Source organism: Miscanthus floridulus, chromosome 9, assembly GCF_019320115.1.
Source record: "Miscanthus floridulus cultivar M001 chromosome 9, ASM1932011v1, whole genome shotgun sequence".
Taxonomy (NCBI): Eukaryota; Viridiplantae; Streptophyta; class Magnoliopsida; order Poales; family Poaceae; genus Miscanthus; species Miscanthus floridulus.
Genome location: NC_089588.1, coordinates 133,479,782 through 133,491,082, shown reverse-complemented (window position 1 = coordinate 133,491,082; position 11,301 = coordinate 133,479,782). Strand labels below are relative to the sequence as shown.

The following is an 11,301-nucleotide window of genomic DNA, read 5'->3' as shown; positions in this document are numbered from 1 at the left end:
AATTTTAAAGCCATCGCGACACATTTGAGAACCACTAACAAGATTCTTCTTGACGGAGGGGACATGCTACACGTTCTTTAATAGCACCATCTTTCCTAAAGTAAACTTCAGAACGACCGTACCAGCACTAAGAACACGCGCATGCGAACCGTTTCCCATCAGCAAGGCTCTAGTCCTGCCAGCCTGATAGAAAGTAAACAAAGAAACATCAGCACACATATGAATATTAGCACCGCTGTCCATCCACCACTCAGGTGAAAGACAAACTAAAAAAACAAAAGGTAAAGAATTACCATACCCAGATGTTCCTCCTCCAGTCTCGCTAATCACCATGTTTGCTGAATTCTTTTCTAGCTTATATTTGCGGTCTGGGCACGCACTTGCCCAATGCTCATCACTTCCGCAAACAAAGCAACCTCCACCTTTCTTGTTATTTTTCTTCTTAAACTATGTATTTTGCTTAGGCTTTGTATTGTTGTTCTCTTGCATGTTCTTCTTCTTTTTATTACCGGATGCAAATGACTTTTTCTTCTGTACCATATTAGCAGCGGAAGACTCAACTCCTTTTCCACGATTGTCTTTTGCTCTCGCCCTCTCCTCAACATCAAGAGATCTAATAAGCTCAGCCACGCTAAACTCTTGTCTCTTGTGTTTTAGAGAAGTAGCAAAATCCCTCCAAGAAGGTGGCAGCTTAGCAATTATACCGTCGGCCACACACTTGTTGGGTAATAGACATGGAAAAATGTTCTAGTTCCTTTGCTAGCGCCTGTATCTCATGAGCCTGTTCCACTATAGAACAGTTTTCAACCATTTTGTAGTCATTCAGATGCTCCATAAGGTACATCTCACTACCAACATCAGAAACTCCAAACTTTGCCTCAAGAGTATCCCATAACTCTTTGCCTGATGTGCAAGATATGTAGTTTTTCTCATACTTAGAATGAAGTGCACTAATCACGGCACCTCGAAACAGGTTATCAGCAACCAAGAACTTTTACTCCTCCTCAGGAGTAAATTGTTCAGGCTTCCGCTGCGCGGCGTGATAGCAATTCATAGCAGTCAACCACAACACCATCTTGCCATGCCATATCATAAAATTCTTGCCATCAAAATTGTTCGGCTTCAAAGCAGCTGCAAAACCACCGACAGAAAATTACCTAACATTAGGTTTTTGGATTGTTAGATAATTAGGCATTTTCATGGTCAATTTAATCTAGAAATAAAACATCAGCAGGTTCGTGACAACATATATGTGCATGTGTATATCTTTGACAAGCGCTACAACATGCAAGGATGACATACAGATTGATACAGAAAGGACGCAAAGTATGGTAATTACAGAATTAAGATTGTGCCCAGTGGAGGGTCCCATGCTAAGGGAATCGGAGGCTCCATTCGCACTAGTCGACATAGGCGTTGCTCGAAGTCGTGGACCACAATCGATGCAGGAAGATGGTTCGCAGTGCAGTCCCACGAACGGTCACCAGAAAGAAGACGGGTTCCGCGAGCGATCACTAGGAAGAAGACGTCGGACGAGTAGTCATGGATTCGCTCTCCAAAAACCTAATCGCCGCACACCCCATGCAAGGTTCGCAGGCGGATGAGGGTTCCGAAGGCACCGGCTCTCCCGCTACTCCATGCGTGCAGAGGTATGGGACGGGGAAGACCTAAGGGCGGCTGAGATGTGGTCTCTCTCGGAAGCGAAGCGGAAGGTAGGAAGACTAACAGAGGACTTCAGATTTATGGATGCGATGGGAAGGGAGAAGGGCAGCGGAGGATCCCAGGAAGCGGAGATACGAAGAGACGGGAGAAAGGTAGCGGAGGGTCCAAGGAAACGGAGATACGAAGAGATGGTAACTCGCTCAATCAGTTTGCCTCCACCATAAAGGAGAGAAACTCTCGTGATTATGTGGATTAAGTGGCAAAACCTAGCCACGCCCGCCCGCTCGCTCGCCGCCTCGCCTCGCCACGGCCTCGGCCAGGCCCGGCCCGGCCCAGCCGGCGGCGTGCGCGCGTGTGGCACTTCTTTGTCCTTTTCTCAGCTTCTCAATTAAGATAGATAAGTTCGAACCAAATAAGCTGAGTAAACGTTCAGTCAAAATTCCATACAGTATTAAACCATACAACGCTTAATGTTACGCACCATAGAGTTTTATTTGATTTATTAAATATTATACGGGCCAAGCTCATAATATATCCAACAACAGACCCTATGCGTGGCCACCCACTAATTTCGATTTGTGTTGATCAAGAGAAACACCGAGTTAAATTTGAATATAGCATAATCACTTGTATTATGTGAGAACTCAATAATTCACATGGATCACAAATGGAACTGCGAGAAGTATTCATCATATACGACCATAACCATTTTAATAGTCACTACCGGAATCCTACTCTTTGTCGAGTGTTTTTATGTTTGCCGAGTGCATTCCCTTAGGCACTCGGCGAATAAGTGATTTGCCGAGTGCTGCGCTAAAAACACTCGGCAAAAAAAAAAAAAACACTCGGCAAAATAGGAGGTTTGTCGAGTGTAAACAAAAAAAACACTTGGCAAAGAGCAGGTTTGCCGAGTGTAAAAAAAAACACTCGGTAAAGAAATAAAATATTATTTCTGGAAAAAAGGAGAAGAAAAAAATAAAAAAAAACTTTGCCGAGTGCTAGATCTACGACACTCGGCAAAGAAATATAAAATATTTTTTCTGGAAAAGAAGGAGAAGAAAAAAAATAAAAAAAAATCTTTGCCGAGTGCTAGATCTGCAACACTCGGCAAAGAAATATAATTTTTTTGAAAAAAAGGAGAAGAAAAAAATAAAAAACCCTTTGCCGAGTGCTAGATCTACAACACTCGGCAATTTTTTTCCTAGAAATAAAAGCCGCACACCGCCCCCTCGGTCACCCCGCACACCGCGCCCTCCGTCACCCCGCACGCCCCTCTCCCTCCTCCTACGGCGCCCTCCCCTGCTCCCTCTCCTTCCTCCTCCTCCGGTGCCCTCCCCTGCTCCCTCTCTGGCCTGGATCTGGCGCCCCCCTCCTCCCTCTCCTGCCCGGATCGAGCATGCTCACTTCCTCTCCCACACTGAGCGGCGCGCAGCCTCCACTCCCTCCCCACAGCGGCAGCGCTCGCCCTCTCTCCCTCCACAGCGGCGGCGCTCGCTCTCTCTGCCCCCACAGCGGCGGTGGGCACCCTGGCAAGGAGGAGGCCCGGCCTCGGTGAGGAGGTGCCCTAGCGGAGAGTGCCCTGGTGAGGAGCCCCGGCCCCGCGACAAGGAGCCCCGGCGGGTGCCCTGGCAAGGAGGATCCTTGGCGGCCTCCCCGGCGGCCCAAAGGAGCAGCACCCTGGTGCCCCAGAGCCCGGATCCGGCCTCAGCTCTCTCTCCCTCCCCTCCCTCCCCATAGCGCCGCCCTCCAGCGGTGGATCCAGAGCTCCCGGTGGCGGATCCAGGGCGGTGGCTCCTTCCTCCGGCGGTGGATCCAGAGCTCCCGGTGGCGGATCCAGAGCGGTGCCTCCTTACTCCGGCGGCGGATCCAGGGCGGTGGCGCCCGTCGGCGGTGGATCCAGGCCGCCGGCGCCCCCCGGGTGGCGGATCCAGGGCGCTGGTGGATCCAATGAGCGGCAGTGGCGGGCCAGCGCTGGAGTGGCTGATGCTTTAATTTTTTTATTTTTTTCAAAAAATATTTGCCCAGTGTTTTTGGGGCACTCGGTAAAGTCTTCGCCGAGTGTCCGACGAAAAACACCCGGCAAAGTTAGTTTGCCGATGAAATTTTTGCCGAGTGCCATTTACTAAGTGTTGCACTCGACAAACCCTTTGCCAAGTGTATTTGTGGCTTTGCCGTGTGCCCTCCTGTTCCCGGCAGTGAGTATATCAATAACAGGGACAAAAGCAGTTCATAATAATCCCTTAACTTTGTTCCGTCATCTTGTACTCCATTTTTTAAGGAAAACATTTCCTTTTCTATATATAAGAAAAAAATAAAGCGATACAGAAGGCACAAAAATCACACTCCCCTGGCATGTCTCTTACACCTTGTCGCCTCATGTAGTTAGTTCACACATGCACACATTCGAACATCGCGTGCACATGCAAAAAAAAATAAACAATTTCACACACGCTTGCAGTGTACATGTAGTTGTTTGTCTGCGCATGTGACCTTATATACTGGTCCATTCACTCTTCGTCAGCCATGTCTCTGTGGCGCTTAATACCCTTGGAACTGAGGGGGAGGCGGAGATGCGTACTTGTTGGCCATGATAGGTGGAAGGATGATGTCGTTGAATGAAGGTGGAGGTAGGGATTCTGCCGGTGGTGCTGGCGTTGATTCTTCTTTCTTTGGTGGGGCAGGGGTGACCGCCGGAGGAGGTGAGCTTACTGGGGCCGGTGGTGGTAGCGATGGCGGCTTCACTGGTGCTGGTGGAGGAGAGCTAACTGGTTCCGGCGGAGGAGAGCTAACCGGTGCCGGTGGAGGAGGAGATTTTACTGGGGGTGGTGGAGAGCTGACAGGTGCCGGTGGTGGTGGTGACTTCACTGGGGGTGGTGGAGAGCTGACCGGTGCCGGTGGTGGTGGTGACTTCACTGGGGGTGGTGGCGAGCTCACTGGTGCTGGAGGTGGTGGTGACTTCACTGGAGGTGGTGGTGAGCTGACCGGTGCCGGTGGTGGTGGTGACTTCACTGGAGGTGGTGGTGAGCTGACCGGTGCCGGTGGTGGTGGAGACTTCACATGGGGAGGAGGTGAGCTCACAGGGGCAGGTGGAGGTGGCGACTTGACCGGAGGAGGTGGTGAGCTGACTGGTGCCGGTGGTGGAGAAGACTTCACCACTGGAGGTGGTGAGCTCAGAGGAGCAGGTGGAGGTGACGACTTAGGCGCTGGTGGTGGTGAGCTAATTTGCGCTGGTGGTGGCTTCACTTCTGGAGGTGGCGAGCTCACAGGAGCAGGTGGAGGTGACGACTTAGGTGCCGGTGGTGGTGAGCTGACTGGTGCCGGTGGTGGAGAGGACTTTACCACCGGAGGCGGCGAGCTCACAGGAGCAGGTGGAGGTGACGACTTAGGCACCGGCGGCGTTGAGCTGACTGGTGCCGGTGGTGGTGAAGACTTTACTACTGGAGGTGGTGAGCTCACAGGAGCAGGTGGAGGTGACGACTTAGGCGTTGGTGGTGGTGAGCTGACTGGTGCCGGCGGTGGAGAAGACTTCACCTCTGGAGGTGGTGAGCTCACAACAACTGGTGGAGGTGTCAACTTAGGCGTCGCCGGTGGTGAGCTAACTGTTGCCGGCGGTGATGACTTGGGCTCTGATGGTGGTGAGCTCACCAGTGCCGGTGGTGGGGATGACTCCTCCTCTTCTGGTGGTGAGCTCACGTGTGCAGGTGGGCCTGATGACTTAGGCGTCATTGGTGGCGAGCTAACCGGTGCTGGTGGTGGAGAAGACTTTACGACCGGAGGTGGTGAGCTGACTGGTGCTGCTGGTGGAGTAGTCTTCTCTACTGGAGGTGGTGAGCTTACAGGAGCTGGTGGAGGTGATGCCTTAGGTGTAGGCGGTGGTGAGCTCACTGGTGCTGGAGGTGGAGAAGACTTCACTGGAGGCGGTGAGCTTACAGGAGCTGGTGGAGGTGATGACTTAGGTGTAGGCGGTGGTGAGCTAACTGGTTCTTTCGGTGGAGGTAGTGTCTCAACTGGAGATGGTGGCGGTTGTGGCTTCTCTGGAGTTGAAGGTGGCTTAGACGGAGTTGATGGAGGAGTAGGCTTCTCTTTTTCTGGTGGAGAGGTAGTCGGAGTGGGTGGAGGTGGAGACTTCTCCGGAGGCGGCGATGACTTCACCGGAGATGGTGGTGTTGGGTATTCCTCTGGAGGTGGGGTTGATTTCGCCGGAGCTGGTGGTGGTGGGGACTTCACCGGAGGAGGAGGTTTGCTCACGGGAGCCGGCGGTGGTGGAGATTTCACCGGTGGAGGTGGAGAGGCCACTGGTGCCGGCGGAGGAGGTGATTTCACAGGCGGCGGAGGTGATGCCACCGGCGCTGGTGGGGGAGGTGATTTCACGGGTGGTGGTGGAGAGCTCACTGGTGCTGGTGGTGGGGGAGACTTCACAGGTGGTGGTGGTGAAGCAACAGGGGCCGGTGGAGAAGGAGTCTTTGCAGGTGGCGGTGGTGATGCCACTGGTGCCGGCGGAGGAGACGACTTCGCCGGTGCCGGAGGCGGGGAGGAGGCAGCTGGAGGAGGTTGCACCTGAGGCGGTGGCACCTTGGGCCGCTCCGGTGTCCCTGGGAGCCAGGCTGACTTTGGAGGCGGTGGAGCACCTTGTGCTGCCGGCGGCGAGGTAGCTGGCGGTGACTTCGCGGGTACAGGTGGTGTTGGTACATAATCGTCCGCCGGCGGTGACTTAGGGGTCGGCATCGGCATGGGTGCAGGCACCGGCGATGGCTCTGGAAGCGGCTCTGGCGATACATCCGGCGGTGTATGCGGGGACGGCATGGGCGCAGGCGCAGCAGGTTTCCCTGGCACCGACGGCTTCCCGGGTACCGATGGCGGCTTCCCTGGCACCGACGACGGCGGCCCTCCTCCGGGCGTCGGGTACCCAGCGCACACATGCTTGCTGCAGTCGATGGGGCGCGCGAGCAGGGGGGCGCACTGCAGCGCGGTCTTCTGCGCCGGGCGCAGCGCGCCGAGGCAGTTGTCCCTGTCGTCAAAGTTGACGAGCGCCTTGTCGGACGGCATGCACACGGCGGCCTCCGAGTTGAAGAAGTTGAAGGCGAAGCTGAAGTTGACGAGCGCCGGGAGCTCGCAGATGGACTCGTGCACGATGCCCGTGAAGACGTTCCGGGACACGTCGAGCTGCTCGAGCTTGGCGATGTTGGACAGCTGCTCGGGGATGGTGCCGACGAGCATGTTCCCGCTGACGTCGATGACGGTGGTGTTGACCAGCAGGCCCATCTCCAGCGGCAGGCACCCGTCCAGCTTGTTGTTGAGGAAGATGATCTCGTCCAACGTCTTCACCATGCGGCCGATGCTCTTGGGGATACACCCGACGAAGGCGTTGTTGGCGAAGACGATGACGGACGCTGTGGAGTTGCCGAGGTTCTCCGGGATGTACCCCACGAACCGGTTGGTGTTGACGAAGATGGCGTCGAGGTCCTTGTCGAAGAGCGCCGGCGGCAGCTCGCCCTCGAAGTCGTTGAACCGGAGGTCGAGGTACTTGAGCGACACCATCTCGAGGCAGACGTAGGGGAAGACGCCGACGAAGCGGTTGTTGCTGACGTCGAACTCGTGCAGCAGCGACAGCCGCGACATGCTCTTGGGGATGATGCCGCAGAAGCGGTTGGTGTTGATGTGGAAGAAGGCGAGGTCGGTGAGCAGGCCGAGCTCCGGGGGAAGGTACCCGGCGATGTCGGCGCCGTTGAGGTCGATCCCGGCCACCACCATGGTCTTGGGGTCGTCCAGCGCCTCCACGCAGATGACGCCGTTGTACTTGCACACGTCGCTGCCGACCCAGTTGGCGGTGTAGCCCTTGGGGTCGGAGTAGAAGGCGCGTTTCCAGGCCTGCAGCGCGATGTACGCGCGGCGGAGGCGCGGGTTGGCGAAGGTGCCGGCGCCGGCGCCGAGCCGGTCGTCGAACTCGAAGTCCGCCGGCAGGTCGCCGGCCTCCTTCATGGCCAGCAGCTGGCGGTGCGCGATGTACGAGGCCTCCGCGCTCGTCACCGCCTGCACGCTGCAGGCGGACAGGAGCAGCAGCGCCGCCATGAGGCGCCCGTCGGGCAGGAGCCGCAGAGGAGGGTCCATGAGGGAGGGAGCGAGCGGTGGCCGGACGTGCACACTGAGGTCGACAGCCCCCGTCGCCGGGGTGCTTTATGGAGGCCGGAGGGCGGTAACAGCGTGCGGTTGCATGGGCGCGTTGAGCGTGAGGCCGGTGGTGGTGGTGGACGGTGGCGGCCGGTTGCTGGCTCCGCGGCATTCGCGGCCTGCTGCGCCTGTCCAGGGGCGGACGGACGAGGACGACGACAGGAGAGGAAGGAGGAGCAGGGTGCCGGCCCACGCTCGGTGGAGCTGCCGCTCTGGTCTCGGCCCCGTGTTTCAGGGTCTGCCCTTGCATGCATGGATGCGTGCGAGCGCTCGTGCTTGGTCCTCGTGCAAGCCCAAAATATACATGCATGGTACCGTGACTTGCCAGTGAAAGCTTGAACTGGCATGCATGGCTGTTTGTGCAAAAACTGTTGGCAAACGTCTAAAAGATGTGTAAATTTACCTCAACCTTGTTTCACCTTAACTTCTAGCCTATTTTTAGTCGGGGACACTGGTCTATCATCGACCCGTGCTCTCGCATGGGCTAGAACTTTAAGAGATAGTTATTGTCTAATACATATTACTAATAAAAAATTACTTATATTAAATTATATATTTTCTCTTTTTTTATTTTTAAATAATGTAATAGACACAATTGGGGGCATGCTCATGTCCTTTCCTTCGTCTCCCCACCTCATCAAGGCCGTCAAGACTAGAATTGTAAGAAAAATAGATCCTAGACCATTTATTTTGGATTTTGGTATTTGATGACCAACACAATCAAATTGGACTAATGAATTTGCAAGTGATTGTTTTGTAGTCCAATATGGTGCATGACGTGACTTGGACAAAGGTGACGTAATGATCCGATGATTAACACCATAAGCAAGACCTTAGAAGCACAAGAGAAGACCCAAGATATCAAGCAAAGTTCAAGCACGAAGATAGGAACCAAGCCGGACGCAAGATCACGAAGAAACGAGCTCACAGAGGTGACCAGACGCAGCACCGGACGCTGGCGGCATGGGCGGATACAGAGGGTATTCCCCGTATTCCCAGGAATACCCAACTATTTTAGCACACTTCTATGTATATATGTGTATATACTTGTATATGTATATGTATAATGCCATATTTTATAGTATTTTCACTCATTGAAGCCCAAAACAGTAAAAAAACAGCCTCTCAAATTGGCTCATATTTTGTAGTATTTTCACTCATTGCAGTGAAAAACAACTGATTTTTTTTATTGACGTGGAAGTAGGAATACCCAAGTTTGGAATCCTGGCTCCGCCACTGGCTGGCGGCACAGCAACCGGACACTCCGATCAGTGGCTCGGCAACAACAAGCGTCAGCAGCAGCGACCGGACGCTGAGTACTGAAAGTGACCGGACGCACCGATGGCACTGTTCATCATCCCGGCAACACGCTCAGTACTGACCGGACGCTGGCGGCAAATCGACCGGATGCAGGACTGCAGCGTCCGATCGAGTATAGAGAGGTTCCAGAGTAGCGAAATTGCGACCGGACGCGTCCGGTGGCATGTGACCAGACGCCATCAGCGTCCGATCAGTTGATCATGGCTCTAACGGTCGGGACAACCAAACGCGTCCGGTCAGGCGATAGCAGCGTCCGATCAATAGCAGAAAAGCGGGATTTCGCCCCCAACGACTACTTTCTCAGTGTGGCTTATAAATAGACCCCCCAACTAGCCAAATGAGTATAGTGGAGCTGAGGAAACATACCAAGGGTGTTGAGACACCATTTTAGTGATCTCCACTTGCATAGTGCTTAGTGATTCATTAGGTGATTAGTGTAGGTGCTTTGCAAAGTGCTTAGGTTGATTAGACCACCGCTTATGCGCTTGCTCTAGGTTTATGCCTAGTGTTTAGTGAGGTTTGCATACCTCTTACCACTCGGTGCTTGCGCGCACCATTGTTCTACATTGGAGGGGCTTGTAGTCTTGCGAGATCACACCAACCGCATTTGTGGTGTCGCCGCCACCGTGTACCGAAGGGAACAAGGCCCCCGTCGGTTCGGCCAGAAGCTTGATAGTGAAGACGGCGGGGAGCATCAGGGAGAGGCTTGCCGGAAGGCACATCAGAGACCCACTTGTGTGTAGGGAAGCCTCGAGGCTATCCACAGAGTTACCCGACCGAGAGCTTGGCCCTTGTGAGAGATTCCTTGCGAGGGGCTGTCCAACGAGGACTAGGGAGAAGCTTACACGCTTCTCGATACCTCGGTAAAAATACCAGAGTCATCGACGGGAGTTTGCATATCTCTACCTTGCTCTTTGGCTTTCGCATTTACATTGTTTACATTACTCATTTTGCGGTAGAGATAGCAACACACTAGCAAAACTGTAGTTGCACATCTAGATAGTTTATCTTTTGTATAGGTTTTGCTATGGGTAGAAAAAGAGACTATAGTTTAGAAGTAGAATTTTAAGTTGCCTAATTCACTCTCCTCTTAGGCGTCACGGTCCCTTACAAGTGGTATCAGAGCCGGTTGGTTCAATTTGGACCTTTGGCTTCACCGCCGTTGAGCCGACGCTATTTATTGTGGTTGGGATGGATATCTCTAGGCCTCCGCACTTTAACGTCACTAACTTGCCCTACTATAAAGCTAGAATGGCTTGTCATCTTGACATGGTAGATTTGGGTGTTTGGAGAGTCACTCATGACGGGATGAAACCCATTAAGAATCCCGATAAACCCACAATGAGTGAAGAAAAAGAAATTCATTTTAATGCTGGAGCTAAAAATTGCTTGTTTGAATCCTTTAGCATGGATGTGTTTAACCAAGTGTTCACTTTAAATACGGCACATGAAATTTGGTTAAAACTTCAAGAGCTCCATGACAGCACATCAAATGTCTGTGAGCAAAAACATTGTCTAGCTAAACAAAATTATGATTCCTTTACAATGAATGATGATGAGCTTGTTCGTGATATGTATTCTCGTTGGAATCTAATTATCAATGAGCTCCATTCAATAGGATTAACAAAGCTAGATGATGCAGACATAGTGAGGAAGATCATTTCCGTGCTACCACAAAAGAAATATGCAAGCATCATCACCATCCTTCACAACATGGAGGACCTGAGCACCATGACCCCCACGCATAGTCATTGGCAAGATAGTGGCATTTGAAATATCATTCAAGATGGGTCAAGAAGAAGTCTCTTCATCAAACAAAGGTAAAGCTCTCGCATGTAGCAAGAAAAAGAAGATGAAAGGCTAGCGAGTTGAGACAAGCTCAAGCTCAAGCTCCTCAAGTGAAGATGAAGAAGAAGATGAGGATGATGATGATAATGATGATGATGAAGATTCAAGTGATGATGATCAATCTTCCTCCTCCACCTCCGACCTTGATGAAGAATCAATCAAACTTATCAACAAGGTGGAGAAGATGATTCAAAGGCTTAATGTCAAGGGTGTTCCCATCCAAATTCAAGATATCGTCTTCACCAATCAAAGAAATGAGCAAAGAAAGAGAGAATGCTATGGATGCGGCGAGTTGGGGCACTT

The 11,301-nt window shown here is 52.7% G+C and overlaps 1 protein-coding gene across 1 annotated transcript; it reads right to left on the bottom strand.

Annotated features, from left to right (window-relative positions):
• Nucleotides 1-3,989: 3,989 nt before the first annotated feature.
• LOC136484294 (pollen-specific leucine-rich repeat extensin-like protein 3) lies at nt 3,990-7,805 on the bottom strand. The gene has a single exon (XM_066481539.1). It carries the CDS (start codon nt 7,768-7,770, stop codon nt 4,201-4,203), a length of 3,570 nt encoding a protein of 1,189 aa, XP_066337636.1. The 5' UTR covers nt 7,771-7,805; the 3' UTR covers nt 3,990-4,200.
• Nucleotides 7,806-11,301: the final 3,496 nt, after the last annotated feature.